Source organism: Melopsittacus undulatus, chromosome 3, assembly GCF_012275295.1.
Source record: "Melopsittacus undulatus isolate bMelUnd1 chromosome 3, bMelUnd1.mat.Z, whole genome shotgun sequence".
NCBI lineage: Eukaryota > Metazoa > Chordata > Aves > Psittaciformes > Psittaculidae > Melopsittacus > Melopsittacus undulatus.
In genome coordinates, this window is record NC_047529.1 from 58,262,280 (window position 1) to 58,283,728 (window position 21,449).

General features: G+C 41.8%; 1 protein-coding gene and 1 long non-coding RNA gene across 2 annotated transcripts in view; one reads left to right on the top strand and one right to left on the bottom strand.

Moving 5' to 3' along the window:
- Positions 1–275: 275 nt before the first annotated feature.
- Positions 276–21,449, bottom strand: part of PREP (prolyl endopeptidase) — a 99,650-nt gene continuing 78,476 nt past the window's right edge. The window contains exons 12-15 of the mRNA XM_005154661.2: positions 17,111–17,205; positions 14,044–14,175; positions 3,485–3,641; positions 276–1,096 (exon numbers count right to left, since the gene is read on the bottom strand). Of these exons, the coding sequence (XP_005154718.1) occupies positions 802–1,096; positions 3,485–3,641; positions 14,044–14,175; positions 17,111–17,205 (679 nt within the window). The 3' untranslated portion in view covers positions 276–801. The remainder of the gene's footprint in view (positions 1,097–3,484; positions 3,642–14,043; positions 14,176–17,110; positions 17,206–21,449) is intronic.
- LOC115947391 (uncharacterized) lies at positions 884–4,900 on the top strand. Its single transcript, XR_004081318.1, has 4 exons — positions 884–1,404; positions 1,493–1,583; positions 1,761–1,865; positions 4,318–4,900. It is a non-coding gene; the product is annotated as an uncharacterized lncRNA (long non-coding RNA).

Consider the following 21,449-nt stretch of genomic DNA (forward strand, 5'->3'; position numbering starts at 1 on the left):
AAACCACGACAGTGTTTTATACTTTTTTTTTTAACTAGTGTCTAGTTTACTCTTCAGGAATAGATAAAGAGCTAATAGCAGATGGGGTGTTTAACAGTATCTGTATAGCTTGCTTGAGATCACAGTGAGAATCTAAGAATTCCTCAAATTTTCCAGCCTTCAATTTTCTCTTCTCTGTGGAAATAAATGACAGAAGAGAAAACCAGTGACATTTTAAAGTCTTTTTGGAAAGAAAGAACAATTTAGAAACAGCATTATTATAGACTGTAACACACGAACAACATGTAATACAAGCTTTTTAATAATATTTGACTTAATTACCCAGTTTACTGTCTCTTCAGTATTTCATGGTTATTACTGAACACCTTCAAGTTACATTCTTAAATAAGTTACTGTGTAAATAAAGTACGCTCAGAGTTCCTGTATTTGGACAGTACTTACATTTAATTACAGATGATCTGGATATGTTTATAGGTGCAAAATACATTAAAATTGTTTACAGGAAATAAGCTCAACTAGAACTAACTCTGGAATCTAAATGTTCACAACAGCACCAACAGCAGCTCAGCCATTTATTTGAACATGCTCTTCAAAATGTAATTTGGAATGCAGTAGAAAAGAAATTCAAAGAAATGCCAAAAAAAGGGAAGCACAAAAGATCAAAACTCCATAGCCGACTGGATCAATAAAATATTAAAATGCAGCTCTTAAATGTAAGTACTACACCAAGTAGTAGTCTGGTTGGTCTTAAATGGTGTTAAAGCCCTTGTTTTCTATAGGAGACAGTAATAAGCATTTTGCCTATTCAATCCAATCAAGATTTAGGCATCGTGCTATAAAAGCAAACATATCTGACACTTCTTCTATAACTTTAGCAGTTGGCTTTCCTGCTCCATGGCCAGCCTTGGTGTCAACATGGATGAGAAGAGGATTGGTTTGTTTACTGCTTCGGCCCACAACATATTGCAAAGTAGCAATGAACTTCAGTGAATGAAGAGGGACCACACGGTCATCGTGGTCTGCTGTGAGGAGCAGTGTAGAGGGATACTGGATGCCATCTTCTTCTGGTAGTTTGATATTGTGAAGTGGAGAGTACCTGAGAAGAGCACACAAATCTTTACATATCTTTCCTCAAGACCCAACAAGAAGGTCGTCTCATACTGAAATCATCACAGTGGCATTTGATATCACCCAGAATACTACAGTTTTCAGTTGCATATATCAGAACTGCATTACTGACAACTACTGATGGTGGCCACAAAACTCTGGCTCTCAAGTGTGAAGCAAGTACATTTTCCTTAATTTCAGAGGCATATGCATACACCTCCTAGAAATGCCAAAAATATCAGAAATGGGCAACGGAGAAACTGAGGGAACACCATGCAGGAAACAGAAACAAGAGCTGTAAGTTTTCCTGCTTTTGACAGATTACTCCAATTCTTATCTGCTGAACAATGAACAATCTAACTTTGAAAATTCTCTTTCTTTGCAGGAGAATTTACATCTTTTAGCTACTATAACATAACATAAAAGGTGTATCTACATACCTCAAAAAAAGTACCCTCTAGTATTAGAAATTAAAGGTAAGCCACAAATGATTCCATCTAAACATTTCATACTTCATTTAGACAAAGCTACACCCAGTGAGAATGTCACATTCCTTAAATCAAGACTAAGATACTGTTTCCGCCCCCCTATTTAATGAAAGGAAATACAGAAGGAAATTTTGCTTTATTTTTGAATTAATTTCTCACTTGCAGGAGTACCCAGGAAGTAACTCCAAATTATGTTTAAGAACACGTAACAACATTTGAATGTCTAACCTAGCAGATCCCTGGCTTCCTCATTTTCATCTAAGGAACAATGTAAGTGAATTTTCATTGTTTTGAAAAGAAGTTAAATGACAGTCAATAATGTCACTATTTGCCTTATATATTCTTTAAGTGTGTGTAAAAGGTATCATCTAAGCAACATTACATATAAAACTTCCTAAATTTGATAAGCAATTGCCAGCTATTGGAGGGAAAGAAGGTGATACTGCCCCTCTACTCTGCTCTTGTGAGATCTCACTTGGAGTATTTTGTATAGTTCTGGTGTCCTCAATATAAGAATGACATGGAACTGTTAGAACAAGTCCAGAGGAGGGTCACGAGGATGATCAGGGGGCTGGAGCACCTCCTGTATTAAGATAGGCTGAGAAAGTTGGGGCTGTTCAGCCTGGAGAAGAGAAGGCTGCGTGGTGACCTTATAGCAGCCTTCCAGTATCTGAAGGGGGGGTATAGGGATGCTTTGGAGGGACACTTCATTAGGGACTGTAGTGATAGGACAAGAGGTAATGGGTTAAAACTTAAACAGGGGAAGTTTAGATTGGATATAAAGAAGTTCTTTACTGTGAGGGTGGTGAGGCACTGGAATGGGTTGCCCAAGGAAGCTGTGAATGCTCCATCCCCGGCAGTGTTTCAAGGCCAGGTTGGACAGAGCCTTGGGTGACATGGTTTAGTGTGAGGTGTCCCTGCTCATGGCAGGGGGGTTGGAACTAGATGATCTTAAAGTCCTTTCCAAGCCTAACTATTCTATGATTCTAAATATTTCAGATTCTGCCATATAAGATGTTTCTAAAATTATGCATTGAGATTTTGTGAGTAAGCATGTTTTTAAGTAGGTATGGAATGACTCCTTGCTGCAGAGGTATTTCCCTTTATCACAGAATGAATTTAAAACTTTGCTTCTACTTTGCCTCTTCACAAAATCTGAATTTACAGATGTGCAAGGAAATGTCAGTGTCCAAAATCATGAAGATTGTTTTGAAAAGAGTTAATCTTTTATCTAAAATCTAATTTATCTATTGATAAAAATTGAATTATGAAATTTGTTAGTTGTTTCATGCACTATATTTACAAAAACATGTTTTCCACTGAAGACTTAAATTAGACAACTGAAGGTTTTGAAACAATCTAATTACAATGGTCCCACCTGATCAGCTAGTATTTGGACTTGACAATGATTTTTTATCCTTTTTTTTTTTTTTTAATAATCTTTCCAGACCTCTCAGCAAGGAGTTAGGAAATGAATGAATACCCTGCGACAACCATTTAATTCTTACAAATAGATCCCGTTCATATTGTATAATATAATTCACAATGGTGATTGTCTCTCCCCATTGTAAAAAACACCATTTACGTAGCAGTTCACTTGAGAATTTTCTGTTGTGACAGCCTAAAGGAGTCACTATTCAGAAAGAGAAGCTTACTAGTTGTTAAAGCTGTTTGTAGAAAAAGGTCTTTGAAAATATGACCAGTTGACTCAACAGGGCTTTGAAGATAATCTTTCATGTGAAACTGACTTGTAAGGAAATGTTGTACTCCCTAAACCTAGTGTGGGAAAGGATGAAGTAATTCTTAGACTAGATATTGGACATGACAACCTGAAACTGTTGAGGAGACTATGCATTTTAACAACCACAGATGTATTTAAAAGCACTCACTTGAACAGCCATTCAAACTGCTCTTTACAGTCAGAGCAACCGTAGTCAGTGGTCCAAGCATGGCCGATGGTGTATTTGTGGAACTTGAGCATGTCCATCACTCCCACTTGGGCAATAGCACAACCAAATAGATCAGGGCGCTGATTAGCACAGGCAGCTTTGACACAGGAAAACAACTCTATTAGCATTAATATCTTAAAGAATTAAGCTCAGCAGTGAAAGATCCACTGCCAAGTTAATGAAAGACCAACTTTCAAAAAGTTACCTTTTATAAATTCAGTTTCTTAAAAACAAGAAAAGGAAAAAACTGTAAAGTTAAAACAATGTGAGAAGAAACGGATTACCATATAACACCTGGAGCAAAAAAACTTCAGTACAAAATACCTGATATAAACCCAATTGCACTGGGAGAAGACTGTCAGTGAATATAAAATCAGACTTTTAAGCAAAGCCAAAAGCAAATATGCTAACAAATAAAAATTATAATTCCCAAGATGATAAGTTCAAAATATCTTACGAGCAATTTCCCTGTTCTTCAGGCACCAAACATGCTGTTCTTTGAAAACTGTCTTCTAAACTAACAAACTGGATTTAAAAGAGATATGCACTTTTAAAATGTGATCTTTGGCCTACTGAATTGAAGGCTCCTAAATCATTCACTGCCTAAACCTTTATTATTAACATCAACAAAGAAAAGGACATTAAGGAACATTTACTGATGAAAATCTTCTACAGTTACTGTGTAAACCCATATGAAAACAGTTTTGATGAAAACATACTACAAAAATCATCTTAATAAAACAAATTACTGTTACATGTTCTTTCTTTTTTAGGGCCTCCATCTTCCTACTACTGGAAAGGACAATTTCTTCAAGAACAATGCTTGCCTCATATATTTAAAAAATAACCACAGCCCATCTAGCTAAGTGTTCAGTTTATAAGAGTGTCAACTAGCAGGTGCTCTGGGAAAAGATGTAAAGCAAATACTGAGAGATGCTTCCTGTACATTTTCAGCTTTTGAACTAGTTGTTTAGGTTTTCCCCAAGTTAGAGTAACCTGCAGCCATCCTTTTAAAACAGCCATCAAAACACATATCCTCTGTAAATACATCTAATTCCTTTCTTAGAGTTTATTCATATAACATCAAGTCACAAAGATTCCATCTGTTTCATACTTCTTTTACAAAAAGCTACACTTAGGAAGAATGTTACATTCTACTAGATCGAGAGATCTAGTGTTCATCATATCCTGTATCAATAGGTTATAGAACCTCAGCCTTCTCCAAATCCAGGGTAGCCAGAGGGGGCCTACGTTGTCCCTAGTCTGTCTTTTATTCGCTACATACCTATAGAGTACCTTCTTGTTATCCTTAATATCCCTAGCCAAGTTTAATTCTAACTGGGTCTTAGCTTTCGTAACTTGGTCCCTAGCTTCCTGGACAACATCCCTGTATTCTTCCCAGGCTGCCTGACCTTGCTTCCACCTTTTATAAGCCTCTTTTTCCCCCTCACAGTTTCCTCAGCAGCTCCTTGTCCATCCAAGGAGGTCTCCTGGCCCTCCTGCTGCACTTCCTTCTAGTTTGGATGCAACACTCCTGAGCTTGCAGTAGGTGGTCCTTGAATATCAACCAACAGTCTTGGGCCCCCTGCCCTCTAGGGCTGTATCCCATATAACCTTACTAAGCAGGTTCCTGAAGAGGCCAAAGTCTGCTCTTGCAGTCCAGGGCAGTGAGCTTGCTGCACACTCTTCCTCGAATTTGACCATCTCATGATCTCTGCAACCAAAGCTGCCCTGGAGTGAGTTCAAGGTCCGAAGCTGTTGCAGAGCCCTCCTGAAGCAGGCAGCCCTCGACACACGCTGCTGCCACCACATCTTGAGCTGCCCTCAGAGCCTTCGCTGTGTGTGGGGAACAGGTTCTCGCACAGGCTCAACTTTGATGAGCTCAGCTGGAGGACGTGGCTGGGCAGGGCTGAATTCCAACCCCATAGACACATCCGAAGTGCAGCACATGAACACTGTTCAGGTCGCTCACTGACTGCTTATGGGCCAGGGAAGGATCAAAGGAGATGGCCCTGGCCCCATGGAGTTGGCCAGCCATTTTATTGATTATTTAAGCACCAAAGTGTATCTCTGTCATCTCAGGGGGTCACATAATGATTGCCCGATGTCCTCCATGAAGCTGCAGCACCCCCTGGGCTTGTCCCCATCCCCTGCTCACAGCAGTTCTGGAACTCTGGGGGGATGTTACAGCCCGTGTTACAGTGGCAACTGCCCGTGCCCAGACACCAACACAGACCTTCACCCCTGAACCCACACTTTTCCTCTGCTCCCACCTGCGTGCTCCATCCCTTCTGCCCTGTTCCCAATCCTTTCCATTTGTTCCCATCCCTATTGCCTTGTTCCCTGCTCCTTGGGCACTATATTTGAGCCTGCAAATGCAGCCCCCAAAGAAGTCCAGCCTTGTCCTGCTGGTGGCCAAGCTCAGCCCTTACAGAGGCGAGGACGCAAAGGGTTGCCTTCGCAGAGTAAGGAGCCAGTGGGTGATGAGGCAGGCACGGGGCCGGGTCTGTGCTCTGGCCCCACAGGCAGGGAGCACGGCCATTCACCCCTGCCCTCTCTGCTCTGGCAGGTCCTGAAGCTGTTACCGCCCTGCAAGGTGCTGAAGCGAAGCAGGCAAAAGATCCTCCAGCAGCATGTGCCAGCCTGTCAGAGCTGGTGGATGCTGCTGGACAAGGAGCCTCCGGCCTCCTGCCAGCTCCTGCTGCCAGCTCCTGGGCAGCGAGAGGGGACCAGGGTGCCCAGACCCATGCCCCACAGCTGCACTCTGCTGCTCTGGGCAGCATCAATGTACTCTTCTGCTTGGCTTTTGCCTTAGGCTATTCCAACACATGCAGGAGCTGGAGGAAGAGGCCGCCAGCAGCGGCCGATGGAGGTGGATGTGAAGGTGGTAGTGGAGGAGGAGGCGATGGAGGTGGATGTGGAGGTGGAGGAGGACAAGGCTATGGATATGGATTGATGAGTGGTAAGGCAGCACGTGCCCCCCATCCACTGCTGGCAATGAGGCTGGGTCAGCTGCTGCTGTGCTGGGGCTGTGTGTGACAGCCTTGCTGCATGGACACGGTGCCCAGTGACCTCATCCTGGTGGCACAAGCGCCACCACTGCCTTTGGGACATGCGAGCAGAGTCTGATTGCGTAGAGCCCAGCTCCCAGCCCCAGGCAAGGCTGAGCCCCGCAGCAGAGTCCTGCTCTCCCCAGCGTGTGGCAAACACAATGACCATCCATAGCCTCACTGAAATGACCTTGTGCTGCCTGTTTCCAGGGCTGCTGGAGATGAGAGTTTTCACGGTTAAGTTTTGGTTAGAAGAGTTCCTGTTTTCTTTGAAGATTGTTGTTTTTTAAGAAGATAATTCATTTTTCCGTAAGAGTTGTAGTTTTTGATAGAATAGGTGTAGTTCTAAGAAGAAGAGTTGTACTTTTAGGTAGAATAGTTGTAGTTTTAGGTAGAAGAGTTGTATGTTTGAGAAGAACACTTGTTCTTTGTTGTTTATTTTGTTTATTTTTTGTTGTTTTGTAAATACATTTCTTGACATTCTTCTGACCCAGTCTCTCTTTGGATTTACTGCGATCACATGTGGCTTTGGCAGACAAGTGGTTTCCACATGCCCTGAGCTCCCAGGACTGGAGGGGCCATGGAGGGTGGCACTGGCTGCTGGGGCACCCCTACTGTCCTCACGTGGGCTCCCTGCCCTTGCACAGCAGCTCTTTCAGGCTCTGCAGCTGTGGGTAGGGATGGACTCAGACTCGGGACCAAAGGTCTGGGTGCTCAACCTGACCCCTTGGTGGCTGCAGGGCACCTGGTCTGGTGCTGCCATCGGCACAGCCTGTATCCGTGCCAAAGCTTCTCAGGCTGCTCCTCAGGCTGGGGCAAACATGGCCATGTACAAAGAATCAGTCATGTAATCACAGAATCACAGCATGCCCAGGCTCAGGTCACTGTGGGGAGCAGCCTGCACCTGGCATCCTGTTGGATTCTGCTGCCCAAACCAAGCCTTTTACCTGCTTCTGTCCCTTACTCCCAGTGAGTCCCTTGGTCAGCATCCCGCAGGGTGGGAAAGGATCTGGGGCTGGAGCTGGTTTGGGATACCAAATGCTGGCAGCTGCAGCTGGAGCCAGGGTCCACCACTGGTGCTGTCATGTGGGACCCTGCAAGTGGGCAGGGAGTGGGAGCTGACAGCAGGAGAACGGCAGCGGGGCCAGGGGAAGCTGCTGCATGCATGAGGTGTGCGTCCAAATGCAGATGGGGACATGCGAGTTAGAGTCATAGAATAGTTAGGGTTGGAAAGGACCTCAAGATCATCTACTTCCAACCCCCCTGCCATGGGCAGGGACATCTCACACTAAACCATATCACCCAAGGCTCTGTCCAACCTGGCCTTGAACACCACCAGGGATGGAGCATTCACAACTTCCCTGGGCAACTCATTCCAGTCCCTCAACACCCAACAGTAAAGAACTTCTTCCTTATATCCAATCTAAATTCCCCCTGTTTAAGTTTGAACCCATTACCCTCTTGTCCTGTCACTATAGTCCCTAATGAAGTGTCCCTCCAAAGCATCCCTACACCCCCCTTCAGATACTGGAAGGCTGCTATGAGGTCTTCATGCAGCCTTCTCCTCTCCAGGCTGAACAGCCCCAACTTTCTCAGCCTGTCTTCATATGGGAGGTGCTCCAGTCTCCTGATCATCCTCGTGACCCTCCTCTGGATTTGTTCCAACAGTTCCATGACCCTTTTATGTTCAGGGCACCAGAACTGCACACAATACTCCAAGTGAGGTCTCACGAGAGCAGAATAGAGGTGCAGGATCACCTCCTTCGACCTGCTGGTCACGCTCCTTTTGATGCAGCCCAGGATATGGTTGGCTTTCTGGGCTGCGAGCACACACTGAAGCCAACTCATGTTCATTTTCTCATTGACCAACACCCCCAAGTCCTTCTCCACAGGGATTCTCTGAATCTCTTCTCTGTCAAACCTGTAGCTGTGCCTGGGATTGCTCCCACCCAGGTGTAGGACCTTACACTTGGCATGGTTAAACTTCATGAGGTTGGCATCAGCCCACCTCACAAGTGTGTCAAGGTCCCTCTGGATGGCATTCCTTCCCTCCAGCATATCAACCGAACCACACAGCTTGGTGCTGAGGGTGCACTCAATCCCACTGTCCATGTCACCGACAAACATGTTGAACAACACTGGTCCCAACACCGATCCCTGAGGGACACCACTCGTTACTGATCTCTAGCCGGACATTGAGCCATTTACCACAACTCTTTGCGTGTGGCCATGCAACCAGTTCTTTATCCACCAAATGGTCCACCTATCAAATTGATGTCTCTCCAATTTAGAGACAAGGATGTCATGTGGGACAGTGTTGAATGCTTTGCACAAGTCCACGTAGATGACATCAACTGCTCCACCCCTGTCCATCAGTTCCGTAGCCCCATCATAGAAGGCCACCCAATTGGTCAGGCAGGATTTCCCCTTACTGAAGCCATGCTGTCTGTCACCAAGCACCTTGTTGTTTTTCATGTGCCTTAGCATGCCTTCCAGGAGAATCTGCTCCAAGCTTTTGCCAGGCACAGAGGTGAGACTGACTGGTCTGTAATTCCCCAGGTCATCCATTTTCCCCTTCTTGAAAATGGGGGTTATATTACCCTTTTTCCAGTCATTGGGAACTTCGTCTGACTGCCATGAGTTTTCAAATATGACGGACAATGGCTTAGGAACTTCATCTGCCAGCTCCTTCAGGACCTGTGGATGGATTTCATCAGGTCCCATGGACTTGTGTACGTTCAGGTTCTTAAGATGGTCTCGAACCAGATCCTCTCCTACAGTGGGCCCAAGGTCTTCATTCTCTCAGTCCATGCATCTGCCTTCCAAGACTTGGGTGGTGTGGTCAGAGCCTTTTCCAGTGAAGACTAAGGCAAAGAAATCATTCAGAACCTCAGCCTTCTCCAAATCCAGGGTAGCCAGTTCTCCCAATAGCTTCCGGACGGGGCCTACGTTGTCCCTAGTCTGTCTTTTATTCGCTACATATCTATAGAATCCCTTCTTGTTATCCTTAACATCCCTAGCCAAGTTTAATTCTAACTGGGCCTTAGCTTTCCTAACTTGGTCCCTAGAGTCCTGGACAACATCCCTGTATTCTTCCCAGGCTGCCTGACCTTGCTTCCACCTTTTATAAGCCTCTTTTTTCCCCTCACAGTTTCCTCAGCAGCTCCTTGTCCATCCAAGGAGGTCTCCTGGCCCTCCTGCTGCACTTCCTTCTAGTTTGGATGCAACACTCCTGAGCTTGCAGTAGGTGGTCCTTGAATATCAACCAACAGTCTTGGGCCCCCCTGCCCTCTAGGGCTATATCCCATAGAACCTTACTAAGCAGGTTCCTGAAGAGGCCAAAGTCTGCTCTTGCAGTCCAGGGCAGTGAGCTTGCTGCACGCTCTTCTCACTGTCCTGAGGATCTTAAATTCAAGCATCTCATGATCACTGCAACTAAGGCTGCCCTGGAGCATCACATTTCCAATGAGCCCTTCCCTGTTGGAGAGCACGAGGTCAAGCATGGCACCTCTCCTTCTCGGCTCCTCTATTACTTGCAGGAGGAATTTGTCTTCCACACAATTGAGGAACCTCCTGTGTTGCTTGTGCTGGGCCGTACCATCCCTGCAACAGATATCATGGTGGTTGAAGTACCTCATGAGAACAAGGTCCTGCGAGCGTGAGGCTGTTCCTATCTGTCTGTCGAGTGCTTCATCCACAGATTCTTCTTGATCAGGCAGTCTGTAACAGATCCCCACAGTAATGTCTCCTATCACTATTCTTCTATTCCAGTCTCTGTTGCTTGATTTTAATCTGTTGTCTGGTGATTTTACAAATTCTTCTGCTTTTTTTGAATTTTAAGAAGTAAGAGCACTGGAATCTTCACATACCTACTACAGTGGATCCCAGAATCCTTGTCTTTATTCAGAGCTAATCACTTCACATCCACATGTAGGCACAATCTTTCCCAAATTATTCTATCTCCTCATTTTCATCCACTGTGAAAATGGATCATTTATTCCCATTCTTTGCCTCCTGCTAACCAGGATATTGCTATGACATGTCCTTGCTTTTTGCTCAGCAAGAACTTTCTTGCACAACCTTATGCAAGGGATCTTGTCAGAAGCTTTCTAAAATCCAAGAATAACTCCTCACCAAGATCACTGTTAAAGTACCATACACTGTCTGATAGTACCTTCCAATAGCTCTAATAGATTTGCAAGATGTAACTCCAGCCTGATAAATTCTTCCTCACTTGCCAGCTATTACTTACTGGTTTGAGCTTGTTAGCCTATTAAGAAGCTTTACTCATGTGCAGCTTGTGGATCACCATGAACCATTTAAAAATGGGCATTAAACTTGCCCCCTTCTGTTCCTCAGATATTCAGCCTTAGTAGCCTGAAATTTCGTATCAGAGTTCACTTGGATCTTGAGTGTCCACCATCTGGTCCTGGCAACACACTACTTTTCATGTGATTGATTCACTCCAAAATCTCTTCTGCTGTTGCTTTAGCTTGAGTCAGCTCCTCAGACTGTTCCCCATGAGGAAAGACTCTGGTGCACGGAACTCCCCAGGCTCCTCAGGAGGGAATATCAATACAAATACACCATTTAGTTTTTCTGCTCTGTCACTATCTTTCCTCTAGCGCTCCTTTTACACTTCACTTAATGTATATGCTCCACGGATCCTCTGGCCAGCTTCCTGCTTCTGATGTACATAGAAAGCTTTAATTGCTAATCTTTATAATGGAAACAATTTGCTCATCAGTCTCTTGTAGTCCATCAGTCTCTCTCAGGGTTTATGCTCTACCACATTTTCTACTTTTGAACATGATTTCTGTTTTCTGAAGGATGCGATTTTATTTCTGGTCATCTCTGTTATGAAGCTATGGTAGCTCTTTCTGGGTCCTTTCTGAGCGATTTTTGTAAGACATGTACGGTGCCTTAAATGGCACTGAAACTTTTGATCATATCCCTCTCCTTCATATTATTTCCTTTTATGAACATAAATTATATTCTGGTAGGAAAAAAAGCCAAAACAACTATTGTATAACATTTCATTTTAGCACTAGTTATTGCAGAGTGTCTCTTGAAGCACTGTGTGTTGCTCAGGATTTCGTAAAAAATTGCTGCTCCTAGTTCCCTAACTGGTCATTTCAGTAAGAAATCATTTATGGAGACACCCATCCATTCCCACTGTACCTCTTAATTACCCATCATACTTAATTATATGCATTAATAAACTGTAACCTGGAATATACATTTATTTGTGAATTTTACTTCCCTACATTTACATGGAGCTTTAAAATTCAGTGCAAAAGTAAGATTTCAAAACCTCAGATCTGTTTGTCTAAGCAAACATCAGAGGTCAAACTGCATTTGCATGAAGGAGGTTTTTAGCTCACAGCTGTGGCTCTACTCAGCTTGGGGATCACGCTGCAGGACAAAGAAGTCTTGTTTTGGAGTTGAATGAGGCAAGAGCGCAAGGCTCTGCACTCCTCAGAGATACCTCCTGTTAGTCTGACTAAAAGGAAACAGTATTTTGGGAGAGCAACAATACTCTTCGTTGTCACTTTTTCCTTCAATTAATGAGAACTGAGAAAATCTGGGAGTGGGTCCTACCACTTAAAGCAGGAGTTATGCTCCCTAGTGCTGCATCAAAATGTAGTTCTGCTTTGATTAAAAAGCACTTACAAAAATATGCTAAATTCACCTAATTCTACCCAGTCAAGGAAAATCCCTTTCTGGCTCATCAAATGCATGGAAATACATGGACTGTAATCTATCTGTGAGTACAAGGGAAGGTTTCTAAGAACAGATTTTTCAGAGCAAGGAGGTCTAGATTCCTAACGCCTGTCTCCTACTGGAATGAAGTACACTCTGCAAATGTCACTTACTTCCCCTTACCTAACTAAAGAGCCCAGCTGACTTGTTCAGCCAGAAACACAGGAGTTTTGGTGACTAAAGATGGCTAGGATTAATCTCGTCCTGAGTGAAACAAAGTCCATATAGCCAGAAGATAGTGTTTTCGGACGCTATGTAAAATATTGAAAGTTTAACTGCATTTCCAGTTATATATTTACACTCACATAAAATTGACTTGTGCAATGGTGTGCAAACCTTTTAATCTGTTACCATATCATTAATTTCTACTGGTGCTCCTTTTTATAATGCACAAATAACTCCTGCCATGTCTAACTAAGAAGTATATTAGCAGAAAACAAAAAATTCCACTTTACATATACTTGCTATTTTAAAAATAAGAATGCAGGAATAGCCAAGATGACTTAGATCAAAGATCTGTATAACTCCAAATCCTGCTTCTTATGCTGGATGCTACTTCACTGAAAAATAAAATAAAATCAATAGAGCCAGTATTCAGTGGCAGATAAATAGGAAGGAGTATAAAAAAGAAGAGCAAACAAAGAATGGGCCTAGTAAGTCTCCTCATTTTCTATAAATCAGTCATTTATGAACTTGAAATGCCTTTCTTTTTTCTTCTCACAAATAGCTCAATTCTGTCACACGCCTTTCGTGCTATTAAAAAAAAAACCGAACTGCAGTATTACTCATTTGTGTTCCCTTCTCCTTTCAAAATGGAATAAAATCTCCCTTTCTTGTCCACTATTTTCAGACCGAGGGATTTAACAGAAACACATTTTGTAGTTCTTTAAACATTGCTTAGACTGTGAGACATTTTTGTGACAGGCTTTTCTGTTTAAATGAAGACTATTAATTTCCTTGGATTAAAGAACATGGTAGTGAATTACATGTGAAAAATATGCATTTATAACAAAGTGCTAGAATTGACATAGTCCCTCAAAAGCTCATGACTTCTTCAAACAGCTGTACTTGTATTTTACATGTCTCACCAGAGACATTAATGATTTTATTTGTGGGCATGTTTTAACTACACAATGAAAGCAGAGCCAAATTGTTACAAGTCCCTGTTTAAGGCTTTAATTGCAGAACTGTCATGCTTTCATTTGCTCTCTGAGAACAAGAATGAATGACCACAGAAAGAGTGAGTAAGAAACTCTGCTGAAGGATCACAGGACATGGGTTTATGGCTTATGCTACAGACAACACAAAGTTCCTGATTCTACATTACAGATTTCTGGTTATTCAGTAATTATTTTGTAATAGTTAGCCTCAAGAAAGAAAAAATTAAAAAAACCCAAATGTTTTTCAAGCATTCTTACTTATTGTGTGATTCTACCACAGGGTTAGCTCTACTGTACAAGACAGTAATTTTAAGTATGGCTTTTAACACTCAGACTTTGCTATAGACTGCAGAATCCCAGTGTCCTATGCAAACAGCAAATGAAGTACAACTGAATGTATTTACACCTGGTACAGACCAATACACTGATATTCTGGCAACTTCTGAAAAGAGGATCTGTTAAATTTTTGTGTGGTTACTTTGATAAACCCAGTACCAAACCCAGGAAATATACAAGCAGTTCTTACCAACTAATAGGCCCCCATTTGATCCTCCATTAATAGTCAACTTCTTTGGGGATGTGTAGCCTTCCTTGATGAGGTATTTGGCAGCACACTGAAAGTCATCAAAGCAATTTTGTTTGTTGGCCAAGATACCACCTAGCACACAAATAAAACAAATTAGTTGATACCATAAAATCCATTTGATATCATTTCTTCAGAGAAACATGCGTGCAAAAATACCTGGGAACAATTCCAGTTTCATGAACATTTTAATAATTGATGCAGCTCAGAAAGACAGCAAAAATGATTCTTTCAACAAAGAGAGGGTATAAGATGGTTCTGTCAATAACACTAATGCTTTCAGAAACTCTGAATAATACATACCTATACTGTGGAGTGTGTGCCAGGTAATGCTTCTAAACAGTAAAATTAAAGCTAAAAGCTTTGCATTACAAAACATATACATTATGACCACATACAATCCACTTGAGGTTTGATTTAACGGGACTTTAACAGCATTAAATTCAGTGACAGTTTCTTATGGCAATAAAGCCTCAACTTATAAAATAAGCTATATAAAATAAGCGCTTCTGATTTCCTGGGCATAGAATATGTGGCTGACTATTTAATTATTTTCCAATTAGTTGCTTTTGAATCAGATGATATATAGCTATGATTAAACAGAGACTTCAGAATTGCATCTTGGTTTGAAATTTTATTAACTACCAATATGGAAATGCTTAAGATGCTGCCATCCTGTTAAACAAAATTCCAAACATGACGAGACGTATGAGCAATAAATCATGACTGAAAATGTAGGTCCAAATGATATCATTGGTAAGACTTCCAGTTCTCAAACAAAAAAATTTTGTATGGAGGGATATAAACGGGAAAGCATGGCTTCCCTCACAATCTTTCAACTATTTGAGCAGAAGATTATCAACCCAGACAAGACACAGTTGATCAGATTTCACGATCTTCCCATTTTAGATGCCTGTCTGGCAAGAGATAAAACTGGCTTCTCCTCGAAGGTTATCTTAAGACTTGTTGCTTTCTTTCTGAGGCAATTATAAGCTAGTAAGAAACAGGAACTAGGAAGAATTTTCTCATATGACTATAGTAAAAGCTGTGGTCCAGGCAGGTAAGAGGAGCTCAGTGGATAAAGAAAGGGAACTCCAGTTCCTTCTACTTTAAAAGCTGGATATTTATTCAAGGCTAATTGCCTGAGGTTCCCAGTGTGGTCCAGGAACCCGTGGGACAATTAATTCTACTCTGAAAAAGTGAGTTGAACTATAATCTGGAGGTGTGCCTATCGCCATTGTTCATCCAGTGACCCTAGACACCCTATTCACACTGGATGCTTAATTTCTATGTTGCAAAGCTTTGGTAAGGTAACTCTGATACTTGGGTCATACAGTTCACAAAGTAATCTTCAAATGTGTTGCAATTAAGAGGAAATAAATCTTATTCTTCACTAATAGTTCTGGTCTGGTGTTAGGTAAAAATCCTACCTATTCAATTAAGCCTAAGTAAACAGACTTCTGGAGTCAACAAAACCCAGATACATCTATTATTATGCAACTGCAATAAAAGACTTGGGTCAAAATTAAGCAGGAAATAGGTGGACCAAAGAAGCATTATCATATTACAGTAAATTTTATTAAAAGCTATTACAAACCAATCAGAAAATTAAAATTAATGAAGGACACTTCATCTTTGGCAATAATATCCTGTATCTGCAAGCATATATAGCTTCTATTTATGAAACTATTACATATTTAACTCAATTGTGAGGAAATGACCCAGACAAAAAGTTACCACACATGAAATAGTAAAACCAAGATGTAATGATCTGGGAATACTGTTTTGTTTGATAAAAAGTTATTACGGATTAGTCCCATAGCAAATTGCTGCATCATAAACGCCACTGTGCATTTTGGTGCATTTGTCTTGCTGACAACATCTGCAGCAACTTATCTCCCAGATTCTTGGGATAGGAATGAGGCATCACCACTAAATAATTATGAGTATGTTACAGAGATGAGTGAGATTTTCCCCATCTTTTTCCTCTAGGAAAGTGATGCACTGAACTGTCAACAATAAGGAAGGTGGACAATCAAAGGATTAAGACAGTGATTAGATTGGAAAAACATGGAAAGAAACACATCAAAGGTATTAAGAAATGGGGAAAAGAGATTAAAAGGGTTTTATAGTGAGTGATTTGGTTTCCCTGTGGCATTAAAATCAGCTTTAAAAACCTGCCTGCCTACAAGAAGTTTGACTCTCTCTAAGGGAGTGCGGAGGGTATGGCATGTTACTGCACTTGCAGAGCTGATTGTTTTCGCATGAACTTCTATCACAGAATCATAGAATTGTTTAGGTTGGAAAAGACCTTTGAGTCCAACTTAACACTGCCAAATCCAGCACTAAACCATGTTCCCATGTGCCACATCTATATGTTTTTTAAATCCCTCAAGGGATAGTGACTCAACCACTGCCCTGGCAACCTGTTTCAGTGCTTGACAACCCTTTCAGTGAAGAAATTTTTCCAATAATGTTCACTAAAAATAACAAAAGGGTCTGTTCATAAATTGTGCAAAAACAGCATAGAAGAATTACATTCTGAACTCATATGTTCACATATTCTGTAAGGTTCTGGAAACAGGGATTTTTTTTGTGTGGTACCAAAAGAGTCTAAATAGTTACTGTTATCTTGGGGGTCTAGAATTGTGGGGCCATGTGCAACTGCAAACAATGAGAGGTATGTGAAAGCAATCCAGGCCTCCTGAAGTATAGACAAACGGTTTTTTTTGAAAATCAGCTCAAGCTAAATAGCTGCATTTTCAAATCCTTAAGTGTAGAGAACATGACTTTGCTTGAAAAACCACAATACTTTTCTTGGAAAGTATTCTGTTTGTGCAAAACCATTTTTCAGTAGGTTACAAAAATTAAAACAATCTAAAGAAAACCATCAAATAACCCTAGACAATGTAGAGATGTAACATAGAAGGAAGAAAAAAAAAAGAAGAGAAAATGTTGTAATTTTCATTGCTTAGGCTGCAGTTTTTTTCCTCTGTTTGGACTGATTTACCTTTGTGCCAGGTCTCTCCATATTCACCACCGCCCCTGATGTTCGCCACTGCTAGAACACCCCCAAGGTGTCGAACAAAAATAAGTCTTGACACACTGAAAAAGCAAACCAATAGAGGATTATTTTTCATTTCCAATTTTTATATCCGTATCACTTTTATAAAAACACTTTGAGGCAAAGATCTCTCCCCAAATCAATCATGAAATCAGGAAGTTCCCCTTGATGGCAAATCTGAGTAGGCAGGATTTTTTCAGTAGTTACCCATGGAAATGAAACCCTCTGCAGCTATGAGAGAGGAAAGAACCAGTGCTGGTCCATTCTTCCTCCTTTAGTTCTGCACTTTGGAGGAGATCCCCTGCTTTTTATCTTCAGTGCGGGGACTCGAGCTATGCAGTACCACTGGACTCCCACAGTTTCCTGAACTGTTTCTCTTCTGTGGGTCCTCCAATTTTTCGGAGAGGAATGGAAGACTTAGCCCAGATGAAGAAAGAAGAGAATTAAGACTTAAGATCAGCACTTGATCTTTGTTTATGAGCAGGTATTTTCAGCATTTCTGTTTAATGTACCTTCTTTGTTTTTGACTTTTGTAAAATGGTATTTGCAAAGAAAATCTCTGCTTCTGCCACTGTTTTGTGCCAGGCTCTGCATTCAAGGCCAATCAGCTTTTTATTTATTTTCCACTTGCACTATTAAATACACAAGAAATAGTAAAAAATAAAATTACAAATTCTGCCTTTCCTAGTCACTTTAGAACCTTGTTGAAAGCTAACGTAACATATTACATGGTTTTATTTTTTTTAATGCCAGACTGCAAAAGTATCAAAGCTATTGCTATCTTTATAAAAGGGACTGAAATAATTTAAATTATACTTAACAGTTAAGAAGAGAAATGGATTTTTTATCTGCTGAAGCACAAGCTTAACACAGCTGAAGTTGCAGATGGCAAACTACACATATGTCAAGGAGACCAGTAAAATATCAAAATTGAATCCCAGCAAGTTGGGTTTATTCTGTCTAGTAGGTTTACATTTCTTACTTGAAATCTTTGCTCATACAAGAAACCACAAGAGCAAGGATTGGGCCCTTCTACCTTTAAGTTCCCCTACTGCTTATAAGAAATATCTTAAGAAGATGGCAGTCCTACAGTGTCTCACGTGGTTATAATGTCAAAACAGGTAAATTTTTCATACTTTCCAAAGCAATTATCTGTGCACTTCTTCAGAGTATATACCAAGGATTAAGAAAACAAAAAGAAAAGCAGAAGGATAACTGATAACAGATTTCTGTATTTTGATAATCCATCAAAGGAAAACTTTTCCATCTAGGCTGGTTATCTGTGGCCATCAATGGCTCAGGAGGCATGAATTATCTCTGCTTCTGTAAAATCAGTTCTGAAGTCCATCACTATGAATTGTGTTTTCTTTAGATTGCTGTGACATGCTGATCAGATCCAAGACTGATATTCTCTAAGCACACTGCGCAAAGGTCAGAGAGCATTATTCTGTCAGACTCTAGGATGCCTAATTTTGACAGGCTGCTACACAGCTAATGTGAAATAGCCTGACAGTAAGTTGCCTCATGAGACTGTGACTTCTTATTTTTTGGTATGTTAGAGCCACAAAGCCTCCCAGAATATTCTGCACAGAGTCCATCCTCTTCCACCTGCTGAAAAAAACATGCTGAAGGATCAGCATATTTAATCAGCAAAGAATCTGTGAGCAATGCAAAACCAGAGAGTATTGAGTGCACCCTATCCTGTCCATGGACTTTCTATCAGAGGTGGCACCTTGATGATAATTTCTGGAGGGGTCTAACTGACTTAGCCTCTCAGAGGATATGCAGTACTCATTATAGTCAACTAGTCCCCATTTCCAAAAGCAAATAATTTTTCTGTTGCACAGACCCTCAATGGGACAAAGCCAAAAGTTTGGTAACAATCATTATGTTGCTCAAATTATAAGTAAAGTTTAGTAAAACTGTGCCCACTACTACCAAGATTTAGGTACTTCAGAAAACATCACCCCATATACTTCAACATATACATCTAGTAATGTCCCTGCTAATGACTATTAATAAATACCCATTTTGGTATGGTCAGCAGTAAAGTGAGTTGGGACTCTAACTTAGAATTATAGAACAGTCAGGGTTGGAAAGGACCTTAAGATCATCTAGTTCCAAACCCCCTGCCATGGAGCATCTCACACTAAACCATGTCACCCAAGGCTCTGTCCAACCTGGCCTTGAACACCACCAGGGATGGAGCATTCACAGCTTCCCTGGGCAACTCATTCCAGTGCCTCATCACCCTCACAGTAAAGAACTTCCTCCTTATATCCAATCTAAATTCCCCCTAAGTTTTAACTTGTTACCCCTTGTCCTGTCACTACAGTCCCTAATGAGTAGTCCGTCCCCATCATCCCGATAGCCCCTCCTTCAGATACTGGAAGGCTGCTATGAGGTCTCCACGCAGCCTTCTCTTCTCCAGGCTGAACAGCCACAACTTTCTCAGCCTGTCTTCATACAGGAGGTGCTCCCGTCCTCTGATCATCCTCATGGCCCTCCTCTGGATTTGTTCCAACAGTTCCATGTCCTTTTTATGGTGAGGACACCAGAACTGCACACAATACTCCAGGTGAGGTCTCATGAGAGCAGAGTAGAGGGGCAGGATCACCTCCTTCCACCTGCTGCTCACACTCCTTTTGATGCAGCCCAGAATACGGTTGGCTTTCTGGGCTGTAAGCGCACACTGAAGCCGGCTCATGTTCATTTTCTCACTGACCAACACCCCCAAATCCTTCTCCACAGGGCTGCTCTGAATCTCTTCTCTGCCCAACCTGTAGCTGTGACTCGGATTGCCCAACACTTTGAGGTAGATGTGCCTAGGGCATATGACAAGCTTTCTCAAAATAACTTCTAGGTTCAAGAGACCAGGTTTTGTAAGTATTAGGAATCAGGAATTAACTTTTTTTTAAGTGAAAATTCCGAATGATCAGACAGCACAAAATTCAAGTTTCATACACAACCCTGCTATTGCTTGCTTTGTTCTTCCATGTGGGTTCTTGCTTCCAGGTTTGAGTTCAAGTCACAGCAAACTGACCAGTCACCCTAGATGCCTACATAACACCGTATTCTGCAAAGGGAAGTCTTGGTCCCTGTTCTTCCAGCAGTCTCTATAGCTTTTTGCTCATTATCCCCGAGTCTCTGGACTTGGTCGCTTTCTTGGCGTTTGTGGAGCAGGAGGAGTTTGTGGAGCAAACTAACTGAAAAGAGTAATCTTGCACTCTGCACCATGGCTGCTATGTTGCCTGACCTTTCTCTGGCCTTGCAGTCTTTCCCTGCACTACCTCTTTGCTTAAAGGCTTGGTACAACCTGGCCCTGTAGCAGCGAAATGCAATTTCACAGTCTGCTTCACAATCAGCTCTGTTCCAGGATGCATTAGAAATTGCTTTTCCTGTACCCACACAGGCACATACAGGACAGTGAAGGGAAACACGTTGGTTCCTGCAGGATAATTAGCTGAATCAGAGGCATTAGTGGTACGTCTGTCATGGCATTTCCCCAGCAGCTCTCACAAGCCACTGGTGTCAGTTCCATCAGCCTTCACTTGCACTCACTACGCAGGCTGTACAATTATCGACAGTGCTCTAGTGGGCACCATACTCGACCTACTACTAAACGCATTTCTTCAGTCCTGAGGAGCATGTAAAAGATTCATGCTTGCATTCAAAAATAAACCACTACTGTAACTGACTTAATGACTTTGGCCTATCATTCTCATAGTTATTTCTGGATCCTCTAACCTGTTGATTTGTTTCTATTGATTTCAAAAAGATTTTAAATTTTCTGTGTTGGAGAAAAAATGAAAAGCAACACCAGATTCTGAATTATGCAAAAATGAGCTCCCCAGGCCAGAAAGCTGGCTGACATTGATTGGTACAAAATACCAGTGAGAAAACATTGTACTGGCTTGAAGAAACACATGTCAGAAACAAACCACTGTGAAGGAGAAGATGGAGTGCTATGTGAAAAGTTGCAAGAACCCTAAGTTCAAATAAAAAAAACCAGTAAGCTTTACCCAGTAACTTGTTTGTTTGCTTTAAAGGTAAGCAGGCTACTACTCAGTTGCATTTCTACAACTACGTCTCATCTCAGGATCAAGTGGACAACATGACAAGCTTCCGCCTTGACCATCAGAAAGCAGCCTTGTGGCTGCTTTCTAGCACTCATGTTTGCAGTCATCTACAAAAAACCTGACCAAGTCATGGTGCTGGGCTGTGGCTGGAACAGCCCTTGAACCTAGTAACGCCTTGTGGAATACTGCAATAAACAATAACAGGG